Source organism: Grus americana, chromosome 1, assembly GCF_028858705.1.
Source record: "Grus americana isolate bGruAme1 chromosome 1, bGruAme1.mat, whole genome shotgun sequence".
NCBI classification, from domain to species: Eukaryota; Metazoa; Chordata; class Aves; order Gruiformes; family Gruidae; genus Grus; species Grus americana.
The window spans coordinates 89,388,850-89,402,868 of NC_072852.1; the positions used below are offsets into that span (position 1 = coordinate 89,388,850).

At 49.4% G+C, this 14,019-nt stretch overlaps 1 protein-coding gene across 1 annotated transcript in view; it reads left to right on the forward strand.

Moving 5' to 3' along the window:
* Positions 1-328: 328 nt before the first annotated feature.
* Positions 329-14,019, forward strand: part of FSTL1 (follistatin like 1) — a 55,822-nt gene continuing 42,131 nt past the window's right edge. The window contains exons 1-2 of the mRNA XM_054805541.1: positions 329-461; positions 581-640. Coding sequence (XP_054661516.1) covers positions 459-461; positions 581-640 — 63 coding nt within the window. The 5' untranslated portion in view covers positions 329-458. The remainder of the gene's footprint in view (positions 462-580; positions 641-14,019) is intronic.

Sequence of the window (14,019 nt, forward strand, 5' to 3'; positions counted from 1 at the left end):
CTGCATGGCAGCACCCGCTCCTCCTGGCCCCCCACCAGCGCTGGGCTCGGGGGGCCTCCCCGGACCCTTCTTCTGCCCGGCGGAGGGGGCGAGGCCGGGCGGAGTGGAGTGGCAGCCCCCTCCTCGGGTATGCGGCCGAGTCCCCCGGGCGCCCCTCAAGCCTTCAGCGGCCTTCTAAGGCCGCCGAGGTCCTCCGTGGGGCGCCGAGGGGCCCAGCGGCGGTAGGGCCGGGGGCACCGCCGAGGGGTGGCGGGCTCCGGGAGGGGGCGGCCCCCTCACGGCGGGCCGGGGAGGAGCCGGCCCCAGGGCGGGGGTAGGCGGCGGGGGTCGGGCCGGGGGTGGAGCCGCGGGCTGGCGGGTCGGGGTGAGGGGGAGCCCTCCCCTTCCCTTCCTGAGCGAGCCGGAGTCGGGGAAGGCGCCTCCGCAACTCCTCCTGCCCCGCCGGTGCCGCCAGCAGCATGGTGAGCGGGGCCGCCCGGTGGGAAGTTTGGCGGCGGTAGCGGCGGCTCCGGCTCCGCTCGCCCCGGCCCGCGCTCACCGCCTCCCCCCCTCTCCCTCCCCCCCGCTCCCTCTCTTGCAGATCTGGAAAACTCTCCCGCTGCTCTGCGCCCTGCTGGCCGTCGCCCGCCTGCGAGCCGAGGTAGGCGCGGGGCCCCGGTGGCGGGGCGGGGGGCCGGGGTGGGAGGGAGAGTGGGAGCGGGGGGTCTCTTTCTGGCGTTTTCCACAGCGTCCCCTTTCCTGGCGCCGCCGGATCGCGGGCGGCACCCGGACCGGAGAGGGGGAGCTGCCGGGACGGGGGAAAGTAGCAGCCGGGGCGGGAGGGAAGTTGCGGGGCCGCCGGACCCCTCCGTGGGGGGTGAGGGGGCCGCGTCCTCGCCCGGGCCGGGCCGGCCGCCCCCAGCCTGCCGGCGGGCTGGCCTCCCCTGGGCAGCCCCCTTCCTCTCCCGCTCTTTCTCTCTCTCTTTTTTTCTTTCTTCGCTTCTTTTACTGCAATGACATTGAAAGCCCCCAACTCGCAACCCCCCTAGCTCTGTTGACAGAAAATAAACGGTGCCTGAATTCCCGGTTGCAGCGGCCTCCGTAAAAGTGAGGTCAGAAACAAAATATTTGATAATTACGGCAGGGGAAATGTGGAAGTGATTTGAGGAAAATGAACTCAAGCTGGGCTGGAGAGGGAGGCCGAGCCTGCTTTCGGAGGGAAGCAGTCCCGCTCGGGGGGCGGCTCGTCCTCCCCGCCTGCATTTTTTCTCCCTACATATTTCTCCCAGATGGCGAGCCCCACCCTAGAGCATCGCAGTTTGGCTCCGCACAAAAAAATGCAAAACCACATCTGATTTCCTACAAACGGTTCCTTTTTTTTCTGCCTCCCACCCATGGACCATCCAGCCTGGGTTATGGCGAAGAGGGGGCTTTAGGGTGAAGCCCATTGCTGCTGCTCTGTCCCCGTCAGCAAAGCTCTTTGGTGAACTCCCCGCAACTGCGAGCCGCTTGCTGAAGGGATGAACAATGCAAATGCTGGGGCACGTTCGTCAAAACCAAGGGGAGCGGGACTTAGCTAGCGCTTCACATCTGCCTGCACACGATAATATTGTAATACAATTTCTTCCTAAGGCGTGACATAGTTATGTAGTTGGCATTTCCATGCATCCTCTCCGACACTGTCCTGAAAAAGCCAGATCGGTTTTATTCATTTTTCTTAGGAACCCTAAGCAAACCTTAGCCAGTTCTGGTCAATGTACGGCGAAACCTCTGTAGGAAGGAAGTGCATGGCAGTGCGTCCATAAGATGAATGTAGTAACAACTAAATAGTGGTGGTGGTCTGTGTAAAGCCTCTTGGCGTCAGTAACCAGGAGAAACGTAGCCAAGATGTGTTTGGCTCTTGATTTCTGATTTCACTGGTGCTGCTAACATTATGTTGACGCGGTCAAAGTGCTAAATCCTGGTTTTTGCCTAACATACTCTAATTTGGAGTACCTGGATGGCTTCCCAAGCGTAAGTGCTGTCATGTCTCCGTGCCTCATCTGCGAACTGAAAGGAAAAACAATGTACAGCCATGGTGTTCAAAACTTGGTTTTAAAGGCCAGCTCATGCTTGAGTGGATAAATGAATGATTTGACTGTTTCCAGGGTAGTGGTCCGGGTGTCAAACCAGTGAATGTTTTGGTTCAATTCCAGTCTAAGTTCAGCAAAACTTGAGAGTGATAAGTGAGGTTTGGGTCTGGTTTCAGGGAAAATTGATGCCTCAGACAACTCTTGTTTTGGGGTTCAGTTCAATTCCTTGTTGCTGGTGGCTGCCGAGTGGTGAACATCAGTTCACTTACAGGTAGTATCCCACCCTCTGGGATGTCTAGACTTTCTCGTTTTCTAGGGAGTGGGCTGTGCTTGCAGATGAGCTGCTTGCATTTCAGAGACAGCTTTGACGGTTGCCCCCTTCTAAGTGTTTCTTATTACTACTCTCCTCCATCACTGGCATTTAGTAAGATTTGTAAGGCGTTTTCCTGTGTGGTTTTCCTTCTTCCAGATTTTGGAAGTGATAACCTCTCTATTTCTTCCGTTTCTGCTGTGGCTTGCACTTTGTGCCTTTCAGTATGTTTGGAATATTAACACCAAGCCTTAAGCTTATAATCCTTTTGTCGGCAAAGCTATATCTGAACTGTACTGGGGTTTTTGTGCAACACTCATTTCTCTAACATTGTTAGGTGCATAATTAGAGTCTTTAAAGAAAGAAAGAAATTGCTTCAGTAAATGTTCCTGGCATGATTTTGTGCAGACTGGAAAATCTGAGACGTGCCAAAACTTGGGAGCTTTTCTTGGCCCGATTTAGTAATAGTAACAAGAGCAATAGACGGTGAACTGTACTCCTCGGACGGAAGCCAGCGACCAGCTTCAGACAGCCCTTTTTATCCCTTTCTTCCTGGGTCAGAGTCTCAATGAGGCGGCCGTTTGCTAGTATTAACTGGGATGCTACAGAGGTGAAGTTGCTTGTGTTCTCTGCTGCGGCTTTCTGAAGCAGAGGGAGTGATTTTTGGGAAGCATCCATCGCGATAGAGGAAAAGGGAGAGGCTCAAAATATCTGGATGAATGTATTAAAAGTTAATCAGTCATTCATATCCTGCTGGAGTAAGTTACCTGGTTAACACTGGAGAGGAGTCTGTCCATGAGGTCTGAAGGGTGGTATGCAGGAGCACTTCCACTGGTGGTACCACTGTAATTATACCAGCACCATTATATGTCCCACCAGGATACTTACTCCAAAATAAGAGTGAGGGGTTTTTCTTTTTTCTTTTTTTTTTTTTTCTTCCATTTTGGCTTAAACCTGATGCAGAATCATCAAGACAACTATTTTCAGCATGAATTTTAGATGTTAGCAAAGAGGTTTACGCCAGCATCAGTATATTGGTGTGGGCTGTGGATGGAAGTCTTTTCCTGAATCCATCCTTGCCAAGAGGAGAGGTCACTGCCCTGGCCTGCCCTCTGCTTCTTACCAGTTTTCTGACTGTTCAGATTAATCCCTGGGACCTGTAGCTGTTCTCTTGAACTATCCTTAACCCATTTCTTGCCAAATGAACCTGCCTTTGGAAAGAGTTATGTAAACAGTTTAATCTAACTTGTCTTATTTTGGCTAAAAAGGGCTAGAGGAGGAGGGCTAGAGGCTCTCCTCTTGCAAGGAGATTTACTGACAGATCTGAGGGGGCTATTCCCCCGAGCAACACAGCGATGACAAGCATCTGGAGGCAGATTTACAACCTTTTCTAATAGCACACTGTTTGCAGTGTCTACATCTGTTGTAACCCTGGGATTAATTTTTTTTCACCCCACCTCCTTTTCCCTCAGTGTAACTTTGCCATGTCAAAAGCCAAAAAGGGATGTCAAGGGGGGAGAAAACACAAAGGTTTCAGCTAAGTTCTATTTGCTTAACTCACCTGAGCACTTCCTCTCGATCCGACTTGCCTGCTTTTGCACGTAGGGAGGGCAACACTCGACCTCTTCTAAGTCCTGTGCCCCTTTTGCCAGCAGTGTGCTTGCATGCCCAGGGGGAAATGGAGCTGGGAGTTCAGCTGGTCTTCATAAAGCCTGGTGTACTTCCTCCCATTGGGCTGTTCACACAGTCTGGCCAGCATTGGCAGCTTGCTTTGGTTAAACTTTTCCCATGTCTTTGCAATGGTGAAAACTAAAACCTGCTGTCTTAATAAATGAAACTGAATAAATTAAAGTTGGGATCCTGATCTAATTGCATATCTGTATTTGGCCCTGAAGCCATCGTTTTAAGAGGGGTCCAATTGCCTTTGAAACGTAGTGATAGAGGCTTTGTGGATAGTTCAGTCCTCCTTGCGCTGCTGGCCTGTCCGTGGCAATGGAAAGAAAAGACACCGTGGTGCCAATCACGTGGGTAACTCAAGCTGTTTTTAATATGCACTGGCTTTGTGCAATAAAACCCAGCAGTCACATGTAATGCACTAATGTAATAAAACTAGTTTCCCAGGTCTAGTCTAGCGGGCACATCTTTACTCTTCAGTGGAAGGAAAAATTGCATCCATTTTTCTCCTTGAGCTGTTTTTGGAGTGATGGGCATCTTCCTCCTTAAAATCCTGTCCTTGAGTGCCAGACCAGGTGTTGCTAGAGTTGTGCCTCAAGGCAAGAAGCATATTTTAAATGGAGAGGCAGGGAAAGAGTGATTCTACCCTGGACGCACAGCAAAGGCTCATCTGTGCAAAGCCTGGTTTTTAAGGTGCATGCCGTCGTGTCAGACAGCTGCTGTGCTGCGGATGGTCCCAGGGATCAGAGTCTGGGAGGCGAACCAGGCAGTTCTAAGGCACCTCTTGTGCTGAAGTTGCTGGCCAAATGCCCCGTGTATGAGTGTTTAAACAACCTCCTCAGCTGGTTTGAGGGGACTGTAACCTCTGAGCAGCAGCGTGCATGGCACAAGCTCTGAAGCAGAAGCAACGTTGCGTAGCGCATATGTGTGCGTGGCACCCTGATGCTGCTTCTAAGGTGGAGCTGCTGTCAGATCCGAGCTGCTTTGTGCAAATGTACTGTAGTTGAGCGAATGACTTGATCTGCCAGAGTGCAAATTCCTTGCCGGTAATTAACAGGGGGCTGCTGCTGGGGGCTGCCTGGGAGGCAGCTCTGCTCCCAGCAAAGGAGGAAAGGACTGGCTGAGAGTCTCCTGCTGCATTTTCCAGCTGCTGTTATTGGTACAGCTGCTTACCCATCAGGAGGCATGGGGACACCTTTGATCTTTCTTGTGTGGCGTTACATGAGCTGGGGAATGTCTCTCTTTGTACAGAAGAGAGTTTGTCACAAATCTTAGCCAGATGTGTCTTTCCAGGCTCATGAGACTCCTATTAACCAGGCTGTGTTTTTGCCACATATCCTGTGAGCTAGCTGAGATCGGTTCCCAGAAATGCTGGGTTGCATCTGTCTTTGCATGGGGGTTGGCCTCTGCTGTATTAAGCTAATCTGTGAATAACCAGTATCTCTTGGAAGAGATTTATCCCTCACAGCATTGTCTCTGAGTTTAGCAAAAGAAAAGAGCAGGCTGCTGTTATTCTGTGAAGCATGCTTCCTTCCAGAGCTGCGTCTGGGTGGCAGACATGGAGTTTTATACATTTCGAGTTTCCCAGAGGTTGTAGATTTTGCCACAGGTAGTGTTCTAAGTTAGACGTGAGCTGGTTAGAGCAGGGGCTTAGTTGCTCTCGACTTTGAGGCTCTGATTGTAATTCCTAGGCATTGCAGCAGTAAATAAACAAATGGCAGATAAGGAGGCCTGGAGGCTTTGGTGCTATATTAAAGCACAGGTAACTGTAGTACAAGCAGTGTCTGCATGGCATTTTCTTACTACTTGCTCTCCAGCATGCTCCGTTTCTGATTTGGGCTGAAGACGCCAGCCAGCAGTAATGAGTGACTGTGTCCCTTCTCTGCCATGCAAACCAGCTACCCAGAAGTAAAGTTCGTTGAAGTTCTATGAAATCTTACTACCTGCTATATGCCTTAGCTTTCTCACTTGTTACGCTGTACCTCTTGGTTTTGACATTAGGCCTGTGGATGCTTGGGGCAGCGAATTAGATGTAGGCTGCCTGTGAGAGATGATGAAGAAAAGTGAGCTTAGGCTCCGGTCTGCATTTGTGGAATTTCTGGAGACGCCCACACCTTGTTTGGAGCGTGTCAAGGGGTGCGTAACCTGGAAACAACTTGGAGGCTCCTCTTGGACCAACAAGAAACGAAAAGGGGTTTCGGGTGGATAATTGGGGAGGGATTTTGTATCTCATTAGCTCAACTGTAGGTGGATCCCACATTTCCACTGTTTGACAGCTAAGCAAATATTTTGGCAGAAGAAACTAAACACTACTTGAAGGCTGGAGTCTCTTTTTTGTCTTGCTGGGGAGAAGGTGCCAGTTCTCCTGTGCTTCTGAGGAAAATATCCAATGCACCAGGAAAACCAGGAGGTTGAAAGACTTGTTAGAACCCATCTCATTCAAGTCTGTATGGGCATTGCAGGATGGCTCTCGGTACAGTGTTTCCTTTGGCTGTACCCTGTCAACTGCATCTCAGAGATGGACCTCTAAGCACTTTTTCCAAATACTGTAATGCTATGTAATGGACCCCATAGTAACCGGCTTCTCTTGTTCTTTCTCCTTTATCCTTCCCTTGTTTCATTCTGCAGCTCTGTTACACAGTAGTAAAGCTGTAAAAATACGAATTTTGGGGTTTTTTTTCCTCATGATTATATCTCTTTAGAGGGTCTTGCAATTCAAAGAGCAACAAATCAGGTTGAAGGAACAGTGGAGAGAAACAGATGAAAACACCAAGCCAAAGCAGTTGGGTTTTCTTGATAGGAGGAGAGTATTTGCATACCTTGTGCTCCAAGCATAGACGGACTAGTTGAATGGCTGTTTGTCACCTAGTGCTGGTTGTCCCTAGCCAGTACATGTTCCTCCTGATCCCATCCCTGCTCTTCACTCAAGAGTCCTGAGACAGGATCAAGAGGCTTTGGGAATATGGATGCTGATGGAGCTTTCCATGCTTAATCAGCTTTTTCCTCACAATTAATGTTTTCAAGAAATAGTGATAGCTTCAAAGATTGTCTGTAGCTAGAAACAACTTTTTTGTTTCTTCATCTGAGAAGAGACCTAGGGAGGTAGTGGAAGGACTTGCTGCAGAGGTACCTGTGGCAGGAGTAAGGCTCAAGCCTGAAATGGTCTTCTTAAGCCTTCCGAGTCAGGGGAGGGGAGAAGAGGATCTTAAAATCTTGGATAAGAGGAAAGCAAGAGTGAGATGACAGGAGTGGGCTGGCAAAGGTACCTGCCTCCGATGGAGAGATGTACCAGTGAACCTTGTCCTAACGCAGGAGTCTGTGGGCTGGGTGTGCCTCCTGCCATCAGAATAGCTGCCCTCGGCCACTCTTTCCTTGTCTTCTTGCTGCCAGGGCGAGGCATTCTGGGGCTTGAGCATCAGAGGGGCAGAACCAAGAGTTTCCATCCATCTACTGGGACGGATGGAAGAGGAAGCGTTCAGCAGGTGCTGGCCAGTTGCCAGGTTGGCCTCCAGCGCTGCACTGTCCGGGATGGCTTTGACGGCAGAGTCTGTTGCCGTTTTCCCGATGATGAATCGATCTGGAGGATGGTGCCGGGTGGGGGAAGTGGCCCTCTCTGCTAGAGCAGGCCCCTGCCATTTAAGTGCTGGTAATTGTAGCCCAAAGCCAAGAGCTTTCCTTCTGCATGACGTAACTCTTCACATATGTACTCCTTGCTGCTCTGGGACTTTCTTCCCCCTCCTGCGTTTTGGCCACTATTTTGTGTTTATGTTTGAGGAAGCTTAAGTATGAGGGATTGGAATTGTTGTCTCGTTTCCTATATGTAGGAGGAAAAGATTTCCTTAGGGAATTTTTGCTATGTCTGGATCATTTCATTGTCTGGGTGAGTAAAATTCCTCAGGGATAACCGAAAAGGTTGTGACCCAGCTCTGGTCTGCAGTTCGCGCATTCAAACCCAGGGCTCTGGAAGATTAAGGTGGCAGGGGACCAAGCATTCACATTGCCTTCAACTTGGCAGAAAAGCCATGGTATTCCTGTCTGAGGACAGCATCGTTGCTCTGCGTGATGCAAGCTCTGGGGTATTCCAGCCCCTAGACGCTGAATGCCACGCAAGTAGTATTGGCTTAATCTTCTTCAGGCGGTGCTCCCCTTCTCCAGTTGCCTTGCAAGTGGATGGCAGCGAAGTCAGGTTGCGACAGAGGCTCCATTTCTCATGTCTCCAGGACTGGGGCCTGGACCCGTTGGTAGAGAACGTGTAAGGGTAAGGAGGGAGTACTTTTTTAATTTTTTTGTTTTAACTGCCTGATTTATACCCAGTCCGCAGTTAAAGAGCAAGCCTCAGTGCCTGGGCTTGCTCATGTGCTGAACTTTGCTCAGCAAGCGGCGCATCGCCCTTCCCATCACTAGCACTGGGCAGCTGGCCTGTGCTGTCCCTGGCAAGGAGTGTTCCCACATTTAACCTGCTGCAGGATTTTGGGGCCGCAGTGTGGCCGGTGGCACACATCAGCAGCTGCTCGCAGTGCGTCCACGGTCACATCACCTGCCAAGCTACGGATGGGGCGGTGCGACCAGCCCTGCCTAGCTGAAGGGAGCATTTTCGGGAGGGTGAGAGGCATGTCCTCAGGCCTTTGTTCACCTGAGAAGCGTACGTGGGAAGACATGCGCACACTTGCAGGATGATTCCCTGCAGCCCATGTGTTTTGCCAAGCTTTTTTCAGAGGGGCTAGTGACGAATAGGGTGATGCTTTCAGGGCACAATTTTCAAGATCGTTCAAAGCATCCCCCTTTAGCAAAACAGACTGTTTCTTCTACAAGGTATTGCTGCGTGCCCTGGGATTAGTAGCTGCTTGTACAAACTGTAGCTATTAGTGTCTTGTCAAATCCACTTTTACACATCCCCGATAAGTGATGCCCCTTTCCTGTTCTGTGAAAAATGACACTGTGCTCTGGAGTATCTCAAAGTCAGTAAGTTTATCTTCATGGTCCTCTTCTATGAGCACGTAGGCCATTAATCTTCTTACTCTGTCCCAATGGTCCTAATTACGCCCCCGTGTTCAATGATAATCAGTGCCTCTCCCATGCAGTTATCTCTACCTTGTACACATAGATGGCTTATGGGGCCCCTCAGATCTGTGCTTAGCCCACCTCTTTTAATCTCCTTCTAGCTCCCTTCCTCTAGTCAAAGCAGAAGGTTTTTCCCCTGGCTTCTTAAAGAAACAGAGCTTTATGTGATCTTATTCTCTGTTGATACCTTTGAACCTCCTCAAATAACTTTTCAACCCAACAGCTAGTTTCAGCCATGTTTAATGAAGTATATTAATTTCCTACAAGATACTATGTTCCTCTAAGTTTTGTAAAAGTAGACACTGTGGCACAGTAGAAAGACTCTTTTACTCCCCTACCTGAGGGAAAAGCTCCAGCACGAGATCAGCTTTTACTACAGACCAGAGAAGCGTTCTGTGAGTATGCCCCTTTGATCGTAGTTTGTACCTTCGTCGCCACCGAATCGCGTCAGCCTGGAGACAGGGATCTGTGGGAAAACAGCTTGTAGAACACCTTATTGTTGCTCAGCTTCGCACTTTATGGTTTGTCCTTCCCTCCTTGGTGCTCGGAGCTGTGTGCAGTCGCCCAGGAGGGAGTCATGGAGGAAACTGAGCCAAAGCATGGTTAATCACAGGGCACAAAATGTGGTTTGTTACACTTTGTGTGCACGTACAGACACACGCACACAGAGCCACCTTCTCAGCCGTTAGGGAGTAATTTGCCGGTAACTCCTGCAACCCAGACCTGGCATGGGGGAGTGGAGGAGAACGCAGCAAAATTTGCAATCGATGTGAATTATTTGGGGATTTTGGATCCTACTGGGTGAGTGGTGAATCTCACTGTGGTATATGAATAGCCTGAAACCGCACGGTGTCAGTGCAGTGCCTGGGCGACTCCTAACTTTGTGCACGTGAAAACTGAAAGAGACGGGAGAACAGCTGGGCCTTAATACCTCCTCACAAATCACTGCCAAGCTCTTCTGCAGTGCAGCAGCGCACATCCAGACGCTGGGGTGAGTTAGGCCGTCCTGGCTGCAGATGCAAGGTCAACAGTAAACCAGCATTAAACACAGACAACTGTTGGGGTTGTGGTTCCCCCCCCCCCAGGTTTATATTTATTTGCTGTGTGGTTTTGGCAGGGTGGAGGGACTAAAGGGGACTCTGAGCATCTGTGGTTCAAACAACTTCAGAGCCTGTAGGCATCAGGAAAATGCAAACAGACTCTTCTCTCCAGACCTATTTGTTCTCACTCTTAGCATCATGCTATGATTTGTATCTAGGTTTTGGGCAAGGCACCTAATTCCTCTAAGTTGTGGTGTTCACATCTGTAAAATAAGAGTAATGATGGTGCTGTGCCTCTCAGAAGGGTTTATGAAGCTGGCTGCGTTCCTGTAAAAAAAAAAAAAAGTTTAAAAGCTCTCATGTAGAAGGTGCAGCAAGCACTGCAGAGCGTCATTATCCTTATCAACAATGATAACAGTAGTGAGGAAAATGGAGATAAAATGTGAACCAGAATTGCTGTGTGATACAGCAATTTCTTGCCAGGCAGTAAAGATGTGCAGAAAGGGCTTGTACAGGACACATTTAAGATGGGAAGGATGAGACGGTTGAATGTTTTTGTGGAGCCAGAGAGAGGAAGGGTGTAAGGTGGGAGAACTGGAGTGTCTCGCAGGGGAGATTGCATTTCTGGAGCGTGTTTGCTCTGGGAGGGGAGCAGCAAGCATCTCTCCAGCCATTTGTAGCTCAGAGGAGACAAACTGGAGATGTGCTGTAAGGGGAGCACTTGACATTGTGGCGATGCAGGTTTCCCTGTGAGCTATATGTTGTAGTTAAGAGAATCTTACACGGGGCATAGTTGCTTGCTTTCCCTGACAGGTCTGCCAAAGGTTGACAAGGGAGAGAAGATGGGTTAGAGATTTCCATTGGTTGTCATGGTAACTAATGGAAATTACTTTCTTTTGGTCTGTCTGTCGTATATGAAGATGTTTGTTAAAACAGCTAGGAAACATTCTCTCTCTCTTCTTCCTGTTTTATTTTTTTTTTTAAACATTTTAACTGCTGACTTATGGTCTTTAAAAGTACATTGTTACCAGAATTTTTCTGGGGAGGTTATACAGAGTTTTTGAGTGCTGTAAAGTGTATACTGGGGATGAGCAGTGTCTGGAGTAGGCAGCTGCTGGGCGGTTCTGTGTGCTGAGCTGCTTCCTGCCCCGAGACCTTCTGCAAGGTGCGCATGTGAAGGTGTTCCCTCCAAGAGGCCTAAAAGTAGGTGCCCAAGATCACAGGTAGCCTGTTGCCCATGTAAATAGTAAGCAGATGATTAGCTACTCTGGAAAAGTTCAAGCTGGATGAAAGGGGGATGATAATGCCGATTTATCAGGCAGTGAGTTGTCAGGCTTACTGACATAGTGATGGTAAAGAGCTTGGAGAATTTCAGATCAGAGGTGTGGGGGAAACACAACGTATTGTTATTACTATTTCACGTAAACATCAGCATATCTTGTCACTAAAAATATGGCTGTCTGCCAACTCTACTGACAATAAAAGGGGCAATTTTCCCCATGGTTTAGTAGATGGTGAGGATAGAGCTATTGAGCTTTACTACTTCTGCCCTCTTGCACCAAACAGCCCATAGGTGCAGCTCCTTGATTAATTCCATTTCCTCTGAACTCTAAAGTGTGTCTTAAAAAACATCTAGTCTTGATTAAGTAATTACCATAAATGGAAAATACCACTGCACTTGGTATCTTGCTGTACTGGTTAATTACCCACATGCTGTTACACCTCACTTCTGGCTTGCATTTGTCTAGTTTTGATCTCCAGATACTGAATCTTGTGTTTAATCCGCTAAACAGAAGAGGCCTTTAGTACCGCGCGGCTATTCCCCACCATTATAACTGTGGTCTGCGACAGGGACTGCTCCCAGTCTTGTCTTGGCAAACTAAACAGTCCGAGGTTCACAAGCCGTCCCTTGGTAAGGTATGTCTCCTAATCCCTTGCTCAGTGCTGGGTCTCCGTGCATTGCATCCCCTTTCCCAGTCTGTTAGGGCTCTCTCACCACGTGATGACAGGGCATCTCCATGTGCTCTTACTGGGAATCCATACAGCTTTGGGCAATATAAGTTGTAAAACAAAGACAAAAATAGTATGAGCCTTAATTTAATACTAGGGAGTTACATACATTAACCCACACACCATCAGGAAGCATAACTGGTGAGGTTTTCATAATAGGAGTCTTCCCACAGTACACAAACGTGCTGCTGTCATTGCCAACTAAAGCCTTGGTTTTGAATTTCCTATAATAACACACTCAAGCTGAAGCCCAATATCTAGAGGCTTCTCGACCCTCTTGACCCCACAGGTGAGATTTGGCTGGGCTGTGGGCTAGGGGGGCAGCACAGCTCATGCCCTGTAGTAGGCAAAGGGCCGTGTCGCAGCACTGTGGCCAGCTGGAGCTTGTCCTTTGGCAGGCAGCTTCAGCTGAGCCCTGCTAGAGCTTGTACGCTCCCCAACCAGTGCCCTGAGTGTGGTGTCTCTGCCGTTGCAGACCGGCCGGCTGCCAGGCTTGTGGGCCAGTTTGAGTGCACAGGCTTGCGGGGCGGGGAGAGCAGCTAACGGAGTCTGCTAATGCGATACGCACGGTAGCGAGGAAATGCGTGGTCTCTTGCATGCTTGCACTTAAAGGATCTAAACCAAGCAGTGATGGTTTGCAGAACTGGGGCCTGAGAGCTGTTAAAGGCTGCACCACTGACATCAGTGAGCATGTCTCCGTGCACTATGAGGTCCCATGTGAACACCAGCGCATACTCCTGTTACTCTGATTTGTATTCCTTTTCTCATGGCAGAGACTGGTGCATGAACTAGGCTTTAATGGGAGGGAGAGTGCTCTCTCATGCTGGAGGCTAGCTCTATCTCTAGGCGTGACTTGGTTTGTTTTACACGCAGGCGTCAGTCCTGGGTCTGAGAGGCGCATGAAGAGCAGATGGGCTGCCCCCCCTCTAGCCAACTCAAGCCATCACTCGTGAGTCTGACCCACGTTGGATACAGCTAGAAAGGTGCAGGCAGAGCCAGATTTCTTGCTGTTCACTCCACCCTTTTCAAACAATCCATTTCTAACCAAGTAACAATACAAGAATTTCTTCCAAGAGCAAATCTTGCTTGCTGTCCCAGAGGCATGAACTCTCTTCTGAGATGCATTTGTACAGAGCTTGGCACGGACTGGGCTGGATCTTGACTTGGACCTTGGGATGCTTCTATACTAAAAATGCATAATAGAGATTCAGGGGTTACTAAAATACCCCTGTTTTGTTTTTCTTTCCATTTGCAACTTTGTCTTTGAATATGGGTGTCTGGGTGTTTTCCCTTCTCTCAGAGAAAGAAGAAAGCTCTCCGCATTTCTCGTTCTCCGGTCCCTTCCAGTTCACACCTTGGGAAGTTCGAGTGGGCTAGCCTTGGAGGTCTGTGCTTTCGTAGCTTTAAGGCATCTTCCTGTAAGGCAGTCTTAACTAGGTAGCAGAGGCATTAAAATAAAGAAAGCTCATGCACTTTTTCTCTGGGCAAGCTAGTTGGAAGTCCTTTTTTTTCGGTCATTGATGGGAGGTGAAAGGAGGTGGTTCCCTCTCCTGAGGCGATGTTTTTACCCTGTGTTCTGCTGCAAGCTCAAAACCTGGTTTTTAATAAAAGGCTGGCAAGTGGCAACAAAGCCCTGTGTTCCTCGTGGCTGTGATGTTTTTGAACTTGGAGCCAAACTTCCTTGCAACCTATGTGTAAAGGAGCGGTGTCGCAGCAGGTGCCAGCCGCTCTGCCTGTGAGCTGCCATGGAGAATGGTGAGCGCCTTCCTTACCACTTTCCCTGCCTGCTCCCTCTTCCTACTCCTCTATCCCTGTGTAGCTGAAAACTGAACTCTGCCACAAAACAACTCCAGTTGATGGGGAAGAGGGGGTA